This window comes from Aquarana catesbeiana, linkage group LG10, assembly GCF_042186555.1.
Source record: "Aquarana catesbeiana isolate 2022-GZ linkage group LG10, ASM4218655v1, whole genome shotgun sequence".
NCBI lineage: Eukaryota > Metazoa > Chordata > Amphibia > Anura > Ranidae > Aquarana > Aquarana catesbeiana.
The window spans coordinates 76,184,837-76,206,740 of record NC_133333.1 but is presented as its reverse complement, the minus strand read 5'-3'; the positions used below and the strand labels follow the sequence as shown (position 1 = coordinate 76,206,740).

The 21,904-nt window shown below is 43.6% G+C and overlaps 1 protein-coding gene across 2 annotated transcripts in view; it reads right to left on the bottom strand.

Moving 5' to 3' along the window:
* Positions 1 to 21,904, bottom strand: part of LIN7B (lin-7 homolog B, crumbs cell polarity complex component) — a 685,864-nt gene that overhangs the window by 289,608 nt on the left and 374,352 nt on the right. For both annotated transcript variants that reach the window (XM_073602295.1, XM_073602296.1), the window contains exon 5: positions 9,244 to 9,407. In XM_073602295.1, coding sequence (XP_073458396.1) covers positions 9,244 to 9,407 — 164 coding nt within the window. The remainder of the gene's footprint in view (positions 1 to 9,243; positions 9,408 to 21,904) is intronic.

Sequence of the window (21,904 nt, the reverse complement as noted above, 5' to 3'; positions counted from 1 at the left end):
CATGAAAATCATTTTTTTGTGAGGTTGATTTTCCTACCACCATAGGCGTGCGCACAGGGTGTGCCAGGTGTGCTTGGGCACACCCTAATCACCCTGTGCTGCGCAGATTCCCCTTACTGCTTGGCTGCAGAGAAAGGGACTGGGAATTCTCTGTCTCAAAAGTGAGGTTGTTCAGACCCCTGATATTTCACCAAAGTCCACCAATGGGGCTCCTAATAAATTATAATAAAAAAAAAAAATACTGCTAATAATAATAAATTATTGTAAAAAATAATACAATTGTAAAAAAGTTATAATAATAAAAAAATTAAAATTAACTACTGACACCAATCCCTGCAGTACTGACACCATCCACTGCTCTACTGCCATATATATATATATATATATATATATATATATATATATATATATATATATATATATAATAAAGTGTATGTGTTTAAGCTTTGGGGTGCACACCCTAATGCACTAGGCTGTGCACACCTATGCCTACCACCGAAAGTGTAAATCTAGACCAAATTTAGGCCTGATATCTAATGGGGGTAAGTAAGGGGGGTAAATTCAGGTGAACATAGTCAAGTGGTCTAGGAATAATATATATGCCCAGATACATAAAGCTTGAGGAAACTTGAATGTTATAGAGAACTGGCCCTATAGAGCCAGAGGTGTCATCTAAAAAGCATATTATAGAAGATTTTGACTAGTTTATAGTGAGTCCTGAGTATTTCCTGAATTCAGTGATTAAAGCCATGGCCTCCCGGAGAGCGTCATCAGTGTCTCCCAGGAGGAGCATGTAGCATATAGCATTACTTTATACTGATTACTTCCATTTTAAACCCACATATACTGTAGATGAAATGGCCCGGATAAGAGCCAACAGTGGCTCAATAGGTATGGCGAAAAGTAAAAGGGACAGTGGGCACCTCTGGCGAGTACCCCTACCTAGGGAAAAAGTGGGTAAAATATGTCCTGCATCTCTAATGACCGCTCGTGGGGAACTATACAATAGATTTACCCATGAAAGAAAGATCTTCCCAAACCCAAATTTTTCCTTAGTGGCCCACAAGTATTGCCATTCAATGCTGTCGAAGGCTTTATGAGCATCAAAAGACAGCAATGCTCTATCTCCCCTGTTATCTGCTTGGGACTGAAGATTAAAGGAATAACCTGCATAAATTAATTGAAGTGGATCTCTGAGGTACGAACCCAGATTAAGCTGGATGTTTTATAGTAGCAATGACTTTAGTCAGTCGCAAGGATTTTTATATCAGTTTGTAGAAGAGAGATAGGCCTATACAATACTGGATCCTGGTCTTTCCTTGGTTTAAGCAGCAAAACAATATTTGCTTTAGACATTGAATCAGGTAGGTTCTGAGTCCTCCTAGCCTCCATAAAAACCTTTAGGAGATGTGGAAGGATAACCTCCCCATACTTTGTATAAACCTCAATTGGGAGGCCATCATCTCCCGATGCCTGGGAACAAACTGATCACCAGCTGCAGTTCCTCCAGAGTTAGAGATTCTAACAACTTTCTAGGTGAATCTGATATTTGAGGTAAATCCACACCCTGCAGGTATGCATGTAAAGAGTCTAGAGAATGTTTTTGTTTGGATTGGTAGAGGCTCGAATAGAACCCTATGAATTCAGACGTAATTGAATCAAGAGAGTTTACAACACCCCACTGCAGGTACGCAGATCACCAATAGACGGAGAGGTTTGGTGGGACTGAACTAGACTAAAAGGTGACCAGTCTGCTTGCCTTCCTCATAAAAAGCCAATCTGCTAAAGAAACGCTTCTTCTCCGCAGCCAAGGTATCCACTTGGTTTAGTGCCTCTTGTGTAGAAATAGACTCTTCTCTATTGCTATCAGAAGGGTTAGCTATAAACTCGGCCTTCAACCGACCCAGCAGCTGTGCCGTTTGGTCTCTTAGTGAACTTGAGGCTTTCTTAAGATTGGCAATTTCAGACATAACAGACCCCTTAAATGTGTTCTAAAGGCCTCCCAAGCTACCCTATAATTAGAACCCTCGAAGTGGTGCAACCAAAATACTAATATCTGGGATGCTATTAAGGTATGAGACAGGTAAAGATGTAGCCAAAAAGCATTTAGCTTCCATGGTGCCTTTATAAATGTTGAAATCACTCCATTGCCACATCTGTAATATTTCAGAAGAGAAAGGAAAAAACCTTAAGGTTTGGACTTTAGAGGCAATTTAGACCACATACAGTGGGGCAAAAAAGTATTTAGTCAGCAACCAATTGTGCAAGTTCTCCCACTTAAAAAGATGAGAGAGGCCTGTAATTGTCATCATAGTTATATCAACTATGAGAGACAAAATGTGGAAACAAATCCAGACAATCACATTGTCTGATTTTTGAAAGAATTTATTTGCAAATTATGGTGGAAAATAAGTATTTTGTCAATATCAAAAGTTCATTTCAATACTTTGTTATATATCTGTCATGGTTATGCAATAGAGTTGTCTGTCAGCTTACTTGTCTCCATGTGTTCATCTCTAAAGACCAGCTGTCTCTCATCTGACTGCTTTTATTAACTCTCCTCTAGCATGGCTCCACCCCAGCTCCTATCAGAGAACTCTATATTAACCTCTGCACTGCAGGCCAGCCCTGCTGATCAATCTTTGCGTGTTTGGCTTCCTGTTCCTGCCTGCCGTGTGCTCTTCGTTTGTTTCTGTTACCGACCTTGGCATGTTCTCTACTATTCCTGTCTGCTCGTGACCCTGACCTTTGGCGTGTCCCCGACTATCCCTGTTTGCCTGTGACCCTGAACCTTGGCGTGTACTCTGTTGTCCTTGTCTGCTTGTGGCCCTGACCTTGGCTTACTCCTTTACTATCCCTATCCCCCTGTTGCCTACTGTGGGTGTGAGTTGGGGGACTCTGGGGGTCACGACCTGGAGCCAGTTGCAGCCTAGTCCATCCTCACCACTAGAGGCTCTGGTAAACACCTGCTGGCTCTTAGACTCCGCGCCCCAGGGAATCCTACGCTCTAACCCCGGTGGGATCCGTGTTGGTGTTCCAGCGGTCTTGCCTTCCTTACACCCGGACTCTCATCTGCAGTAGTCAGCCGTAGGGTCCACTGCCTTGCGGTGCACTCCTGATCCCAACGGTGTGCATCTGTCACCTAGCCTCAAGGTGACCTGACAATATCCTTTAAGTCTTCACAAGGTTGTCACACACTGTTGCTGGTATATTGGCCCATTCCTCCATGCAGATCTCCTCTAGAGCAGTGATGTTTTGGGGCTGTTGCTGGGCAACACAGACTTTCAACTCCCTCCAAAGGTTTTCTATGGGGTTGACATCTGGAGACTGGTTAGGCCACTCCAGGGCCTTGAAATGCTTCTTACGAAGCCATTCCTTCGTTGCTCGGGCGGTGTGTTTGGGATCATTGTCATGCTGAAAGACCCAGCCATGTTTCGTCTTCAATGCCCTTGCTGATGGGAGAAGGTTTGCACTCAAAATCTCACGATACATGGCCCCATTCATTCTTTCATGTACATGGATCAGTCGCCCTGTTCCCTTTGCAGAGAAACAGCCCCAAAGCATGATGTTGCCACCCCCATGCTTCACAGTAGATATGGTGTTCTTTGGTTGCAACTCAGCATTCTCTCTCCTCCAAACATGATGAATTGTGTTTCTACCAAACAGTTCTACTTTGGTTTCATCTGACCATATGACATTCTCCCAATCCTCTTCTGGATCATCCAAATGCTCTCTAGCAAACCTCAGACGGGCCCGGACATGTACTGGCTTAAGCAGGGGGACACGTCTGGCACTGCAGGATCTGAGTCCCTGGCGGCGTAGTGTGTTACTGATGGTAGCCTTTGTTACGTTGGTCCCAGCTCTCTGCAGGTCATTCGCTAGGTCCCCCCGTGTGGTTCTGTGATTTTTGCTCACCGTTCTTGTGATCATTCTGACCCCACGGCCAGAAATCTTATTGGTTTGTAGGTGACCACATACTTATTTTCCACCATAATTTGCAAATAAATTCTTTAAAAAAATCAGACAATGTGATTGTCTGGATTTGTTTCTCATAGTTGAGGTATACCTATGATGACAATTACAGGCCTCTCATCTTTTTAAGTGGGAGAACTTGCACAATTGGTGGCTGACTAAATACTTTTTTGCCCCACTGTAAGATATATAAAAGTATAAACTTTATTGGTACAAAACAATAAAAAGAACTTACAAAAAGCAAAAACATGAAGCTTAACCATTTGCCGACTGCCCACCGTCAATTGACGGCAGCAGAATGGCACTTCTGCGCAAATTGCCGTAGCTGTATGGCAGGCGCTTTTAGGGGGTGCGTGCATGCCCGCCGCATCCCTAAGTAGCAGCTGCACATGCCCGTTGGCCGTGATGTCCGCCGGGCACCCACGATCGCTCCTGAGAGAGCAAGAACGGGGATTTATGTGTGTAAACACACAAATCCACGTCCTGTCAGGGGAGAGGAGACAGATCGTGTATTCCTAGTATATAGGAAATATGATCAGTCTCCTCCTCAAGTCAGTCCCATCCCCCCACAGTTAGAACACACAGTGAGGGAACACATTTAACCCCTTGATCGCCCCTAGTGTCAACCCCTTCCCTGCCAGTGACATTTATACAGTAATCAGTGCTTTTTTTATAGAACTGTATAAATGTCAATGGTCCCAATGTGTCAAAAGTGTCCGATCTGTCCGCCGCAATGTTGCAGTACTGCTAAAAATCGCAGATCACTGCCATTACTTGTAAAAAAAAAAAATAATAATAAATATGCCATAAATCTATCCCCTATTTTGTAGACGCTATAACTTTTTCGCAAACCAATCAATAAACGCTTATTGTGATTTTTTTTTTTACCAAAAAAAAAAAAAAAAATATAGGAAAATATATATAATTTATCGGCCTAAACTGATGAAGACATTTTTTTTTTTTTTTTTATTTGGGATATTTATTATAGCAAAAAGTAAAAAATATTGTGTTTTTTTCAAAATTGTTGGCTTCCTTTTGTTTATAGCGCAAAAAATAAAAACCGCAAAGGTGATAAAATACACTAAAAGAAAGCTCTTTGTGGGAAAAAAAGGACATAAATTTTGTTTTGATAAAGTGTCGCATGACCGCGCAATCGTCAGTTAAAGCGACGCAGTGCCGTATCGCAAAAAATGGCTTGGTCAGGAAGGGGGAGTAATTCCTTCCGGGGCTGAAGTGGTTAAAAACATATTTACATATGTGTAAAATGCAGACAACATGGATACAATACTCTAGAGGTGAGTTGTTACACCATATAAGATGAGTGAGCCCCTGTACGTCAATGCATTTCGCTTCATCAGGAAACAAGCATTTCGCCATCTTTAGAAACCGGGAGTGATGGTTTGAGTGTGAGTTATTACTTCCTGGCCAGATTCATGTTGAGGCTTGCACAGCAAGCCAAGAATAAATCTGGAACTGGTGTGAATCACTACTTCCTGTGTAGACTCATATTGAGGTCTGATCTAAATACTTTAGTGAGGCTTGCATAGCAAGCCAAGTTGTCAACTTTATAAACCGGAAGTGATGGTTTGAATGTGAGTCACTACTTCCTGGTTAGACTCATATTGAGGCTTGATTTAGATACCATAGTGAGGCTTGCATTGCAAGCCCAGCGGCCATCTTTACAAACCGGAAGTGATGGTTTTTGATTTTTGGCGGCCATGGAACTGGCTCTCATTAGGAGTGATCCCCTTACTCTAAAAAAACAACTGCAGTGGACAGGCACCCCAGATGTCTTATTGAGACGAAACCGGTCGGGACGGGCTCTGCTGATGCCACTGTGATATTTGCTTTTACTTACATGCCTTTTAATGCCTTCTCAAATGTGAGTGACCATTTTACTTATTCCAATAAAATGCCTTTTTATGTAAACGCAATCACACTATGTGGCCCAATTTTTTTCCTTTTACCATATATAATACTGGGAGCATCCGTTCTTGATCTTTGGTCACTGTTCTCTTGGTGGACACCCATTGATGTTATACATTGTGCTGGACCCCTGCCTGATTGGTCTACATCGGAAACCGTGTATGCTGATTTTCTTCCATGGGTGTGTTACACCACAAGCTCTGTTGACTCATCAGGCGTATGCCTAGTTGGGTTCAACTTGTCTGGTAAGCCTCTTTCCCTTTGGTGGTGGATTATCAACAGACAACTAGTTCACAGATTTATCTCGCAAGTCACTTTATATATTGGAGTCACTTTAGGGACTTTCATTCTAAATATATATATATATATATATATATATATATATATATATATATATATATATATATATGCACTGTTGGTTTATGTAAACATCATTATTGTTGTTTGTATATTAGAGTAATATTGTATTTATTTTATCATGATTTATGCACATCAGTAATGGTTTGTTACTAGTTTGGTCCCGTCAGGGGAATCTCACTTTCACCTTCACTTTTAGTGCTGCACTTTACCACTTTCCCATTTGTTCACACGAAGGGGTAGTCTGAGAAAAAACAGGTCTCACTTATCTGCACAACACACGCGCATAGAAAAAGGATCTCCCTGGGCGGGTACTGGGGGAAAAAGGCATGCTAAATGGTCTGATTCCAACAGCATAAGCAAGAGGTAAAAATTTAAATCATTCTATATATAAATCCTGCGCCGACTATCCAAGCCATATGAACGATTAAAGCTGCACTTAGACAGATATTCAATCAAGTAAGCAATCAATAAAGGACAGCCTGGCATCTAATAAGAAGTTACATTGTCAAAACAAAAATATGTCTAATCAGACAGAACTAGGTATACTCCATACAATGGGGTAAATACTCCCTTGCCAAATATCTCAAGGAGCCAGTGTTCCACAAATTCTGTGGGATCCTTCCCTTCCACTTTTTTCAGGGAGCCCCACTATACGGACAATATTACGTCTCAGGTGGTTCTCCATATCTTCTGCCCGCATCTCCGTAGCTTTAGCCAGCTTTGCAGTGGATTGAGTATCTCTGATGAGTGGATTAAGCTTGTCTTCCACCCCACTTATTTTGCTCTCCACTGCCGTGGTACGCTCTCTGATTTTTTTGCAAGTCTTGTCTTATAAAGTCTACCTCCTCCTTCAGGCACCCAAAATCATCTTTTAGGGTGTTCACCGAGGCTGTACATTTATTGACCGCACTCAGGATGTCAGCTAGGGTTGGTTGTTTGCCCTCTTCTTCCCCCTCCTCGGTGTCTGAAGGTGTCTGTTCAGAGTAATCAGAGGGGCCTTGTGTGGGCTGCTCATTCCTGGGTTCTGCATGAAACATGGCAGGAGTGGCCTCTAGATCCTCCCCGGGTGTCTGCCCTGCAGTGCACGATAACTTCTGAGCAAAATAGAGAATGTGCTTGGGGGGGGGATCTTTCCCTGGCACCTTAGGTATCCTGGGCTTGGTACTCACCGTGTCCTTTTCTGCGCCTCGTGGGCCAGGCTGAGGCAGGGCCGCTGTGGAGCCATTTTGGGATTCTGGGTGGGCCCTGTCCTCCTTGTTCATAAGGGTCACCTTGCCGGACGATCGAGGGTTCGGAAGCTGCCGCCAGGACAGTGTGAAGGATCAGTATGTCCAGATCTTAGAACCTTTTTTAAAAATTTTGACAGCAAGGCCAATTCTTGCTTTCATCAAGAGTACTTCTCTAGCGTTACGGTGTGAAGGCACCACTGACACCCAAAGACCAATTTTTCCACACCTGTTTGACAGGTGCATATCATTTTAATTTTTGACAGCAAGGCCAATTCTTGCTTTCATCAAGAGTACCTCCTATAGGGTTACGGTGTGAAGGCTCCACCAACACCCAAAGCCCAATTTTTCCACACCTATTACTTCTATCCAAAGTCTGTGAAAGAGACACCAACATTTATCCTAAAAATCTCTAATCTTGTTCCGAGTGCTCTAAGTGGCCTCATCATACAGATTGGCTCCGCAAGCTGTTGTTTACAAAATAAAGAAAGCTTGCAGGGAAAATGTCATTTTTTTGGATTTATAAATGTCATTATTGCTGCAGCAGGTTTTATACATGGTACAGATATGCCACTTTACAGGCAGACTAAGGGGACCCCCCCCCCGACACTATATTTAAAGGAACTTTTCATTTTTATTTCTCATTTTTATGGTTCCACTTTAAGCATCAGTAAATTACTGCTCATTTAAAAATTGTTTTTGGTACATGTCCCCCAGGGCAGTACCCGGACCCCCATACCCTGTGTATACCCAAATTCTTGCAAATAAGCTTTCAAAATGGCCACTTCAATTTTTCCAGTTCAGGTCCCATAGACTTCAATGGGGTTCATTATTTGGTTCCAAACTTTTGCAATGTTCGAAAGTTCTGCCACGAACCAAACCGGGGGTCATTTGCACCATGTCTACTTATCAACATTAAACCTTATTTTACACAATATTGGCCAGTCAAATAGTGCATTTAGGTCTGCTTGTAAGTTATTTATTCAACTACATAGCTTGATGCCATCTACAAACGCAGCACATCAAATTATTTATAAATAGTTTAAAAAGTAACTGTCCCAACACTGAACCTCGGGGTGCACCACTAACACCCTTAGACCATACAGAGTATGAATAGTTAATCACTACTCTTTGAAAATGGTAACTTTACACATTAGCTGTTTGTGCCACATACATTAGCAAAGTCCAAGCATACCATATACACAGTAACATATTTTTCTTCAGCCTTACTTCCTCATAAAAGAGTAAACTTTGTTTGGGAATTTATGCTATCACTTATCACAAAAATTCTTCAATATGGTTCTTTACCAAATTATCAAGTATCTTCCCAAATACAGGCATTAAAAGGCAATTCAGTACCAAGATTCTTCCTACCCCTTAGACTTCAATGAAATTTTCAACAAAGCTTGAATTTTTAACATAATTTCCCAAACAGCTCAAGAGTGGAACATGGGCTAATTTGCTTGTCCCTAGATATGGCACAATAGTACCCCCAGGCTACAATTTTGTATAGGGGACACAGTGATTATAATAGACTACACAAGGATAATGATGAAGAAGTAGCGTATAAAGTATTAAGCAAATACAAGAGGGGATTCCTGAGAATACCTGTTCTGTAGATTTTACTTTGTCCTTCCTGTTGTTTCCATTTCAATTATATTAACACTTGTTGTCTACCCCTTCATTGTAGCCAGTGAAAACTAAGAGAGCAGAAAGTAGCAGAGAGGACAGCATAGTTATAACAGCCATTGTCTCTTACGTGTAGCTGTTTTGCTGCTGCCGACGTCGGGCTGTCCTCATTTTTTCAAACCTGGCCTCCATCTCCTCCAGCACTTTTGGGGTGTAGCGCACAACCAGTTTTACAGTCCCTTGTGCTGCCTTTAGAAGCTCCACTGCTTTCTCGTGTTGTTCTCCTTCCACACTCTGCAGAGGGAGGGGAAGCAGAATGGGTATAATATTCAAATATTACAGTACATTTAAAAACAAGACCAATGTATAAAATCTATTAGCATACAAATTTGTTTTATGAGTTTTTTTTGTGCTTGTGCTTGAAACAAGCTCCTGAAGACATGCATTCATGTAAAACGGCATTGGGCTAGCATACTCTGCTTGAGGTTGTGCCGCCATTCCCGTTGGTTTGGCGGCCTCTCATGTAAGTGTGAGCTTTTATTGACTTTTAACTAAAGTAATTGACCCGTGCTTAGGACAGAGGGGATTTTAGGTGTGCAGCCTACCCTACTAGGTCCCTAAATGGGACTAGAATGATAATATGTGTAAATATAAGGGTAATTGGTACTCCCTATCAAATGAAAAGCGTCAGACCTTGATTGCTTGTTAGGTGCTATGTGCCTCTAATGTGACTAATAAATGTACCAAAGACACACCAGTAGTAAAATTGTGCTTGCTCTAAATTGTGAGCCGCTAACACAGCAAAGAGAATAATTGCCAAATAAACCAAATAAAAACCAAAACGTGTAGCGCTAAGTAAATAATGCACCTTCAATAAACAAATAATGAGGTGAATATCCAGTGCTCTAAACACAAAAAATTGTCAGAAAAGAAAACAAATAAAGGTCCATCAATAGATTGAAAGATAAAGTCCATACACATAGGGACTCTAATGATCACCACCTGTGAAGAATGTGTAAAATGCCATCACCAACATATAGCTTTATGAAAAATGTTCAGAGGATAATGTACAGCTGGTTCTATAATAGTCCAACATATATATGTGTTGAATGATATATGGATGGACCATCTCTATACATCACACCGCAGTGTCTTCAAGAGAATGTGCAATTCCCGCAGCCAGTGAAGGTGGAGGCTTACCGGAGGGTTTGAACCCAAGACAGTATATACTGTAAGGGTCAAACCGGCTTGTATTGCTCACTGGCAATAGGGGGAAGACCTTGACAACCTGGAGATGAAGGGATCCCAGGGGGCTTCATAGACGTGTCTTCTCCAAATATAATGATGAATCTCCCAACATATGGCGGGAGGAGACTTAGAGAAGAGCCGCCAGAACCGCTTTTCCCGGGATCATCCCCCTATTGCCAGTGAGCAATACAAGCCGGTTTGACCCTTACAGTATATACTGTCTTGGGTTCAAACCCTCCGGTAAGCCTCCACCTTCACTGGCTGCGGGAATTGCACATTCTCTTGAAGACACTGCGGTGTGATGCATAGAGTTGGTCCATCCATATATCATTCAACACATATATATGTTGGACTATTATAGAACCAGCTGTGCATTATCCTCTGAACATTTTTCATAAAGCTATATGTTGGTGATGGCATTTTACACATTCTTCACAGGTGGTGATCATTAGAGTCCCTATGTGTATGGACTTTATCTTTCAATCTATTGATGGACCTTTATTTGTTTTCTTTTCTGACAATTTTTTGTGTTTAGAGCACTGGATATTCACCTCATTATTTGTTTATTGAAGGTGCATCATTTACTTAGCACTACACGTTTTGGTTTTTATTTGACTAATAAATGTGCATAAACCAATGGTGCAATAGCCAATGTGCATATAACAGTTGTGCAAACCTCGCTAAATGCCAAGTTAATATAAACTATGATGATAAAGCAAAATTATTAAGGCAAAAAATATAAAACGTGATGTTTCCAATAACATAAATGCAGGTATAGAAAAAAATAAAAATAAATGAAAATAAGGATAAAAATAGAAAAGGCCAGCCCCAAATGTGTATGAAAAATATTAAATATATTAAATGAAAGCATACCCAAAAAAATTATTAGCGTGTCCAAAAAATATACATCAAGAAATCAATCCAAACAAAGTCTGTTTGTGATATTAAAGTGCTTGGTGATGATAAACACAGGAACAAATCCAGGTGACTTTTAGGTTCTCCCCCTCTTGGGTCCCCACTCACCAGCTCCAATAACCCCTACAGGGGTGTCTCGCATAACGGGTAGGCTTGATGTACCGATGCTGTATCCAAATATAGATCATGCAGCCAGGCTCCTCTCCAACCCTTCCATTCAGTATCCAGCTCCTATGGGCCTCCCAAGGATATCCCGCAGCTGGATCAATTTGTGTATGCAAAAAATCTCTCCAAGCCCAGATCAACCAGCTATAATCCTCTCCTAATTCTCTCTCTGATATCCAGTATAGGTAAAGTTTTCATGCAAAAAATGAAATATGGGCTCCCATAGTTTAGTATTAAAAGGAAATGTTTTAATTACATAGTTAAAACAGTAAAAAAGGAGACAGAAAAAATAAAAACAAAAACAAGTATTCCATACAATGGAAACGCCTCAAAAAATCCTCTAACTACGGGATAAATGACAGCTTCAGACCCGTGGTATGTCTCACTAGCAGCATGCGTTCCAGCTGCGTTCCACAGGCTCACTGAACCGCTATCAAACCCGGAAGTGACGTCAGTGCGTGACTCCGCCTTACACATGTTTCGTTATCAAACGTCTTCTGAAGCGGTCAATAATTTTGCTTTATCATCATAGTTTATATTAACTTGACATTTAGTGAGGTTTGCACTACTGTTATATGCACATTGGTTATTGCACCATTGGTTTATGCACATTTATTAGTCACATTTGAGGCACATAGCACCTAACAAGCGATCAGGGTCTGTCGCTTTTCATTTTATTGACTTTTATATGATGGTTTTTATACTTGTATTATACACTCTGAGGCACCCCCAAATGTTACACTATAAGTCTTTTCTGTTGCTGGTGATTCCTTTGTGATGCGAGTGCTGATTTGAGACACATAACTAGGAGAGAGCCAGGACTGGCTGCTTACTACTGTGATTGGCTGAAACCAAGAGACATACTGTATGCTTGGAGAACATTTGTGGTGGTGATAAAGTGCTGTTTGCTGTTCTATTTCATAGACAACAACATTCTCTGGTGAGTGAGCAATCTTCATAGAAGGTGGAGGCCTGTCACAGTGGTGTTTAATTACATGGTGAAGATGATATTAACAACATATTGGAGAGTTGATTCACTAGATTCTTCACATTGGATGGAATTAATTTGAAATTACAGTTTTTATATGTACAGTTTAATTTTATTATTATCACTTGCATTATTTAAGCTCAAAGTCAATATGAGACACATTGTGGTGATTTTATGATTGATATAATTGTATATAACAAATTTTAGCCCTGCAATTATTAGAAGTGATTGAGTGGCTGTATAGCCACTTGAATCCTTTCTACTTTACAGGGAATCGCCGGCTGAAAATATTGACACGGGGACGATGCCTGCAGAACGTCATATGATATCCTACAGGCGGGAAGTGGTAAAGTGTATTTACATAGTTAGGTTGAAAAAAAAGACACAAGTCCATCTAGTTCAACCAAAAAAAAAAAAAAAAATACAATCCCATATACACAATGCTATACCCACAGTTGATCCAGATGAAGGCGAAAAACCGCAGCAAAGAGCGATGAAGTTCCTTCCTGATTCCCCTGAGAGGCAATTGGATATTCCCTGGATCAACTTTACCTACGTTAGTACCCAGTTATATTATGTACACCTAGGAAACAATCCAGGTCTTTTTTAAACTAATCTACTGAGCTGGCCATAACCACTTCTGGACGGAGTCATTTCCACAGCTCTTATGCCCCATACACACGGTCAGATTTTCAGATGGAAAATGTTCAAATGGAGCTTGTTGTCGGAAATTCAGACCATGTGTAGGCTCCATTGGACATTTTCCATCGGAATTTCCGTCACACAAAATTTGAGATTTGGATCTCAAATTTTCCGGCAACAAAATCTGTTGTCGTAAATTCCGATTGTGTGTACACAATTCCGACGCACAAAGTTCCACGCATGCTCGGAATCAAACAGAAGAGCCGCCCTGGCTATTGAACTTCATTTATCTCGGCTCGTCATACGTGTTGTACGTCACCGCGTTCTTGAGGTTTGGAATTTCCGACAAGATTTGTGTGACCGTGTGCAGGCAAGACAAGTTTGAACCAACATCCGTCCATGGATTTTGTTGTCGGAATGTCCGATCGTGTGTACGGGGCATTACTGTGAAGAAACGTTTCTGTATTTGGAGATGAACTCTCTTTTCCTCTAGATGTAAAGGAGTGCCTCATTGTCCTCTGTGATAACCTAAGTTTTATTTTTAGCCTTTTACATGTATTGCCCATGGGAATATACTTTGCAGTGAGTTTGCATACAGTCTTTGAAGGATTACCATTTTTGTTCTGTGTTTTTATATTTCCTGTATGTGTTTGTCGCTTACAGCTAACATTAAATGAAATCATGTTATGGTCACTGCTACCCAGATGTTCTTTTATATGCATATTGGTAATAATCTCTGCATGGTTTGAGATTACCAGGTCCAACAGAGCATCATTCCTAGTCGGGGCCTCAAACTGCACCATAAAATTGTCTTGTAATAGGTTTATACATTTTTGCCCTTTAACTGTTCCAGCAGTGCCATTACTCCAGTCAACTTCCAGGTAGTTAAAATCCCCCATTATCACTGTCCCAGCCCTTTCTATCTGTGCAAGGAGCTCAGTTTCCACCTCCTCATTGACACTGGGAGGTTTATAACAGACTCCAATGATAACCTTTGTAGTGCGCACACCCATGTACATTTCGAGCCATAATGTTTCAGACTCATTACATTCTCCATCAACTAGGTCCTCTTTCACACTCGCTTTGAGTTCACTTCTCACATAGAGACAGACACCACTCCCGATTTACCCTGTCTTTCCAAAAGAGAGCATAGCCAGGAGTATGAATAGCCCAGTCATGTGAAGAATAAAGCCAAGATTCAGCAATACCAATTAAATCATAGTTCTCCCCTTGCACCAGAGCTTCCAACTCACCTATATTTTACTTCTGGCATTGGTGAACAAACACTTGAATTCATTGTCACATTTTGCACACTTATTTTGCAATCTTTTTATTTTAGTACAAATAGTACCATTTCCAATTGTTGCTTGTAACATGGGAACCTTCATATTACCTGCCATAGCCCTCCCCCTATCTTTCCCCATTCCACCCACCAATAGGTGTCGACCCATTTCTGACCTGTCTGCCCCATTATAATTTAATTCACCCTCCCCCTCAATCCTAGTTTAAATACTCCTCCAACCTTCCCATAAACCTCTCCCTCAGCACAGCAGACCCCCTTCTATTTAGGTGCACACCATCTCTAGCATATAGGTTGTACCCCAATGAAAAGTCAGCCCAGTACTCTAAAAACCCAAATCCCTCTGGGGCGTGTCCAAGATGTCGGCTTGAGCAGACGTGCTTCCCGGAGCTCTGCTAGAGACTGATCTTGTTACCCTATCCTGCCTGGATTGTCTGCCCCTAAATTGGGCGCTTGGAACCCCTTATGCCGTCCCGATCATCTGCTGGACCGAAGAGCGGTAAGAAGCTCCGTTTTCCCCCAAATACAACTGAGCCTGCCGAGCCCGCAGTGTCCAGAGTAAAAAGCCCGTGCAGCCATTCCAATATGACCACTCAGACGGCGGTTGAAGAGACTCCCTCTCTGTCTCTCCCTGGTATACCAGAGGTCATGGCAGCTATATCAGCTTGCCAAGCCACCCTGTCAGGAAAAATGGAGGCAGTGCAGACTGATGTTGGACTGATTAGGCAGGACTTGGAGAAGATCCGTGGCCGGTTGGGGGTGGCCGAGCAGAGAGTAGGGCAAGTGGAAGACATTACAGAGGAGCACTCGGTGGCGATTCGGACCTTACAAAATAAAGTAAAGGTCCTGGAATATCGCGCCGAGGACGCCGAGAACCGAAGTAGGCGCAACAATTTATGGATAGTGGGACTTGCAGAGGGAACAGAGGGGCAGAATTCAACTGTCTTTGTGGAAGACCTCCTGAGATCCCTGTTTCCTGGAGCCCAGCTATCCCCTTATTTTACTGTGGAGAGGGCGCACAGAGTCCCGCCGCAGCGGGGACCGGCTGGTTCTCCACCCCGCACACTGATCCTGCGCCTGTTAAATTCCAGAGACAGGAATGAACTTCTGAGGGCTGCAAGAGCGACGAAAGAAATCACATATCAGAATAATCGGTTGCTATTGTTTCCTGACTACACTATTGAAACCCAGAAGCAACGCAGATCTTTTGATGCTGTTAAAGCGGCCATGAGGGCGAAGGGGATTAAGTACAGCATCCTCTTTCCAGCGAAGTTGAGAGTGGTAGATGGCGAGACGGTGCGTTTCTTCACCAATCCTAGAGAAGCTTCCTCGTGGTTGGAGTCATTGCCTTCCCTGAAGTGAGCGCATTACTACATTCAAGTACCTGAATTTTGGCGGCATCACTACACTTAGATGTTTTGAGTTGGGGAGTGAAACTCATACTGGTTTTGTTCCTGCAGTTATTATGCTCCCAATGCCCTCCTGGTTTTAGTGGCCGCCTTTATTAATAAGAAGACGCATCAAGAAATCAGCCCATACAGATCTGATGGCTATGGTGTCCCTGAATTCGTTGAGGGGATGGTAACAGTCCTACTGTCAGTTTTGAAGGCAGAACACCATAGGATTGACATCCTTAATAATTCCAGGTCGTTATCTATCTAATCATCTCAAGTTTTGTGCCCCTGGTTAATCCAGGTGAACTATATATACCTCTATACGTTTGGATACATATGGTTCTCTAGCATCTCCTATTGGGAGGTAGGGTGGCCCCTGGCTGACTTGGATTGCGGTCCTCCCTCTGTGTAATTGAGGTAGGGGGGTAACTGACTTTCTGGTAGCTTGACCGGGACACGCCTCCCTGAGTGAGATACTCTAGCAGACTTTGGGGAAATATGCATGATCCCAGTTTCAAGGGTCTGTGGGGTGGGCAGCCATTGCTGACCCTTGTTGGTTTGGGTTTAGGTTTAGTTTTTTTGTTTTTCACGGTGAATTTTTCTCAAGCTCTCTCTGTAGTAATAACCCTCATCTCTGGCTGTGGTACAGAGTTATGTGACAAGATAGTTCTGCAGCTCATGTGGCTGTGGGCAATGGTGTCTGGTCTTCCGCCTGGGTGGTTGACCCTGCCCCCGAATTTGGGGCAGGGTGGTAGTCAATGCTCCTTCATCGCTCTTCTATACACGTATTATGGCTAGTTTTTCAATACTTTTCTGGAATGTCCGGTGACTGAATTCCGCTGTTAAGCGTTCTCTGGTTTTCAATTATCTTAAAAAGTATGCCCCACACATCTGTATATTACAGGAAACCCACCTGGTGGAATCCCGAGTCCTTGGCCTCAAAAGGGCCTGGGTGGGCTCACATTATCACGCTACGTACTCCAATTACTCTCAGGGAGTAAGTATTTTGGTACACCGATCCCTTTCATTTCAACTTCAGGATGTTAAAACTGACCCAGGCGGAAGATATGTCATCATGCATGTGGTAATTGCTAATACGTCATATGTGATTGTGGGACTTTATCTCCCGCCCCCTGCAGATATGTCCCTCCTGTATGACATTATGCGTATAGTTATAAAATATGATACTCCATATATTATGTTGCTGGGTGACTATAATTTGGTTCCGTCTCCGGACGCAGACAGACTCCGCCAGTCGAATCGTAGGACTCCTGATCTTATGCAGTGGGCCGATACATTTGAACGTATCGACGCATGGCGGCACTATAATCCTTCTGTTAGAATGTTTACATGCCATTCGTCTACCTTTCAGACCCTCTCCCGCATTGACCTGGGGTTTGTTACGCGGGCGGCGCTGCAGAGGGTTTCGAAGGTGCAAATCCTACCTAGGGGAATCTCCGATCATGCCCCTATTCTAATGATGGTGAGATCGGGGCCCACTGCTGGGCGGAGACTGTGGAGGCTGTCGGGACACTGGATTGCGGACCCTAAGGTCCAGGATGAAATATCAGAGGCATTGTGTCATTACTGGCTTGAAAATGTTAATTCAGTGGGGGTCTTGATGGGCTGGGATGCATTTAAGGGATGGCTGAGGGGTGAATATATTTCCCGCATTGCCCATAGTCAGAAGCAGTCTGTGCGGTCGCTGAGGGCACTGGAGGATGAGCTTAGAGATAAAGAGGCTTGTTATGTTGCCACCCCTAGCCCTCTTAACTATGGAGACTGGCAGTTTGCGCTACGGTCGGTTGAGCTCTTTAGAATAGAGATGACAAAGAAATCAATGCTTAGCACTGCCCAGCGGGTTTTCGAATATGGAGACAAGAATGGCAAATTACTGTCCTGGTTGTCCCGGGGCCAGAATCCTAGTACCCATGTTGGATGCGTCAGGGATGAGGGAGGTGTTCCTCTCACGAACACTGATGAAATCCTTGCTAGATTTATGCGATATTATAGTTTCCTTTACTCTACTAAGGTGGATTATGATTCAGCGGAACTCGGGGCCTACTTGGATAGGGTGGATTTTCCTTCCCTGTCCCGGGAGGCCAGTGAGAATCTAGAGAGGGACATTACATTGGAAGAAGTCCAGATCGCTATGACTCAGATGCAACCTGGAAAAACTCCTGGTGCAGATGGCATCCCGATCGAATTTTATACCACTTACCAAGAATTTCTGGCTCCTAGGCTCACGGGGTTGTTCACCCAGTTTGCTGAACTTGGGTCATTACCAGAGTCTGTCTGAAGCGGTAATTGTGTTGGTGCCCAAGCCGGGTAAAGATCCCGAAGACTGTGCGTCGTATCGACCGATTTCCTTAATCAATGTTGATGCAAAGCTGTTGGCCAAGATATTGGCGAACCGCCTGGCGCGGGTCCTGGATGAGCTTGTCCATGTGGATCAGACGGAATTCATGCCCGGTAAGAGTACTGACATAAATTTGAGGAGACTGCAGCTCAACCTAACCATCCCCCATGATAATGCTGGATCCAGAGTCATTGCCTCACTCGACGCCGAGAAGGCATTTGACTCGGTTGAGTGGGGCTACCTTTGGGAGGTCCTGGGTAGATATGGGTTTGGCCCTCATTTTTTGCGCTGGCTGAGGTTGCTTTATGACAGGCCTTCTGCTTGTATTAGGGCTAACTGTGGAGTTACCGAGGGGTTTCGACTACAACGTGGCACGCGTCAAGGATGCCCTCTTTCCCCTTCCCTGTTTGCCCTGGCGCTGGAACCCCTGGCTATTTTGCTCAGGGCATCCCCGGGGTTGGAGGGGCTGCAGATCGGCTCCTTGGAGGAGAAGGTGTCATTATACGCCGATGATGCTTTGCTATACTTGCATGACGCAGACTCCTCCCTGCGGGCTGCTCTGGAGCTCTTCGACGGGTTTGGCCGATTCTCAGGAGTACGAATAAATTGGACCAAATCTGTGTTGTTCCCTCTCGACCCCTTGGCGCGGGCCACGGCGGCCCCCACTCAGTTGCAGTGGGTTTCGAGTTTTAAATATCTGGGCATTCAAATAAGTTGGGACCCCTTTGGAGTTCTACAAGCTAAATCTTCGCCCAGTTCTAACGCAACTTAGAGCTAAGTGTGCCTCCTGGGGAAACCTCCCGCTTAACCTGATAGGATGCATTAACCTGATAAAGATGGTTTTTCTTCCCAAATTCAACTATTTATTTAGAAACTCTCTAGCGTGAATCCCAAACACATTCTTTAAAGAACTGGATAGTTGTATTGGGTCCTTCATTTGGGGAGGGTCAACCCCTAGGCTGGCGCGATTCACCCTATGTCTTCCGGTGCGGGGGACTGGCGTTGCCCAACTTTCGGGTCTATTACTGGGCGGCCATTTTGGTATCAGTCAGATGGTGGTTTCTCCGCTCTAGAGCTAATGCGGCAGTTTGCCTGGAGGCAGCTTTTCTGGGCTCCCCTGGAGACCTTGGAAATCTCGTGTATAGAGGACCTTGGGCTTATGCTAATCTGCCGCTTCCATATAGGACGACACTTAGAGTGTGGGTGGTAGCCAGAAGGAGGTTTCTCAAATCAAACCAGTGGTCACCTTTTCAGCCTCTGTGGGGCAATACTAGTTTCCCACACCTCCATACAATCCCAGACCCACAAATCTGGGCTAAGTATGGGGTGAAGACTATCCGAGATATTATGCCTGCAGGGAAATTATTGACATATAAAGACCTCTCAGACAAGTTTAAGCTACCCAGGTGGATGTATTTCCGATATCAGCAGTTGCGCCATGCAGTGCGAGCGCAGTTTCCGGACCCTATTGTCCTATCCATGGATCCCATAGAGGAGCTTTTGGCTCAGGAGTCACTTTCCAAGCCTCTCTCCTCCCTTTACCTGTTACTGCTCAGCTTGGACTCTCCCAGACTGGAGAGGCTGTGGGAGTCGTGGAAGGCTGACATTCCCACCTTGGAAAGAGAGGAATGGAACGAATGTTTTGAGGAGGGCTTTGGGTTGGTTATCTCATCCCGGGATAAAGTAATACAGGCCAAGTTTCTTCATAGGGTGTACTACACCCCGCAGCGCCTGCACAGACTGTACCCCTTAAGAGATCCCTTGTGTGGTAGGTGTAGGAAGGATGTGGGGACATATTTTCATATGTTTTGGACTTGTCCTGAAGTGACCAAGTTCTGGGCTGCAGTTTTTGAAGCCATTAATGAGCGTCTTGGGTTAGCACTGATGCCATCGCCGGAGTTGGCATTGCTCGGGGTACAGGAAGACGATCAAAAACCACGCTATACTAAACTCCTAATTGCTTTTTTGCTCTATTATGCCAAAAAAACGATTCTGCTTAGGTGGACATCTGCATTACCCCCACCATGACGCTTTGGGAAGAAACTATTAATAAGGCTCTCCCACTGTACAAAATGACGTATTTGAACAGAAAGTGCCCCAAGAAGTTTGAGGGTATTTGGTCACCCTGGACAGCTTAAGGGTTTTGGAGGTACCTGTCTAAACAACATACCTGTTGTCTGAAATGCTCTGGCCTTCCCCCCCGCTCTTCCCCCCCCTCCCCTCCCCCCTTCCCCTTCCCCTTCCCTCCACCCTCACCCCCCCTCCCTAGTTATACCCCATCCTGGTTTATGATGAGAGTAGCTGGAGACTCTTTTTTTTCTTTTTGATTCAACTAAAATATAGTCTATAGAAGGTTTAAACTGCTGATTACAAGATCTGCGATCTGAGTGATACTACTGCTTGTATTCTCGTGATTTTACCCTCCATATATGACATGTATGACATACCACTTATTTCTTTCTGTTTTGTACCATGCTGATTTTTTTATCAATAAAATGAGATTTTTGACCGTGAAAAAAAAAAAAAAACAAAATCCCTCCTTCTTACAGCAGGTTATTAGCCAGTTCTCTAATCTTCCCCTTTCCTGTGTTGCGCAAGGCACATACAATATTTCAGAGAATTTTACCTTGGATGTTCTTCCCTTCAACTTGCAGCCTAGTTTATTAAATTGGTTCTTAAGGAGCCTTCACCTTCCATATATTCTGTCATTGGTTCCAACGTGGACCAAGACAGCTGGGTCATGCCCAGCCCCTCCCAGTAATTTATCAACCCGGTCTACCACATGCCAAACCCTGGCACCAGGGAGACAGCAAACCATTTGGTTGAGGCGATCCTGGCGAAAAATTATCAGTCCTTCTGATTATAGAATCCCCTATTACCACCAACTGTTTAGGCCTACCTGCACTACCGTTCCCACCCCTACTAGATGGGCTGCTCTCCTGGCTGTTAGGGGTAGCAGTGACATCTAGGTCTGCCACCTCTGAGCTTGATACCCCCACATCTTCACCCAACTTGGCAAATCTATTAGGCTGCTCAAACCCAGGGCTGGCCTTCCTTTTCTGTGAGCCCCTACCACTCCCTCTAACTGCATTGACCAATCTTCCTACCTGATAATCCTGACTTACCCCCCCACCCACCCTCCCTCCCCATTAACCCTACTAGCCACCTGGTCAGCAAGCAGAGGACCCTTTTCAAGGTTGACAGTTCTGCCCAATGTTGCAACTTGCTTCTCCAGATCTCTATTGTGAGCTTCCAGAAGGGCAACCCTCTCACATCTATCGCAGCGATATCCATCCTGAAGCTGTTGCTCCTTGAGGCTCTGTTTACACCTAGGCGTTTTGTTTTCTGGCAGAAAGTCGCGTTATTTTTGCCATGATTTTGCAGCGTTTTGCCCCGATTTTGTACAGCTTCAGATGACAAAATGCTCAGATGTGAACAGGGGCCATTGAAATGAATGGGTTTTGTCTTGTTGGGTGTTTTTAGAGCTGAGGCTTACAGCAGAAAAATGCCCAAAAACACCTAGGTGTGAACAGAGCCTTAGGCTGCATTTACATCTGAGCATTTTCAGTTTGTAAAACACTCGTAAAATGCCCCATAAAAACACCTGAAAAATGCCCAACAAGCAAAATCCTATTAATTTCAATGGCACCTGTTCACATCTGAGCATTTTGTCACCTGACGCAAAATGCCTGAAAAATGCCTTAAGCTAAAAAAGAACATGAGCTGCTTTGGGGCAGATTACAGGCGTTTTTCTACTTTTTACATTGGTGACCTGTACAA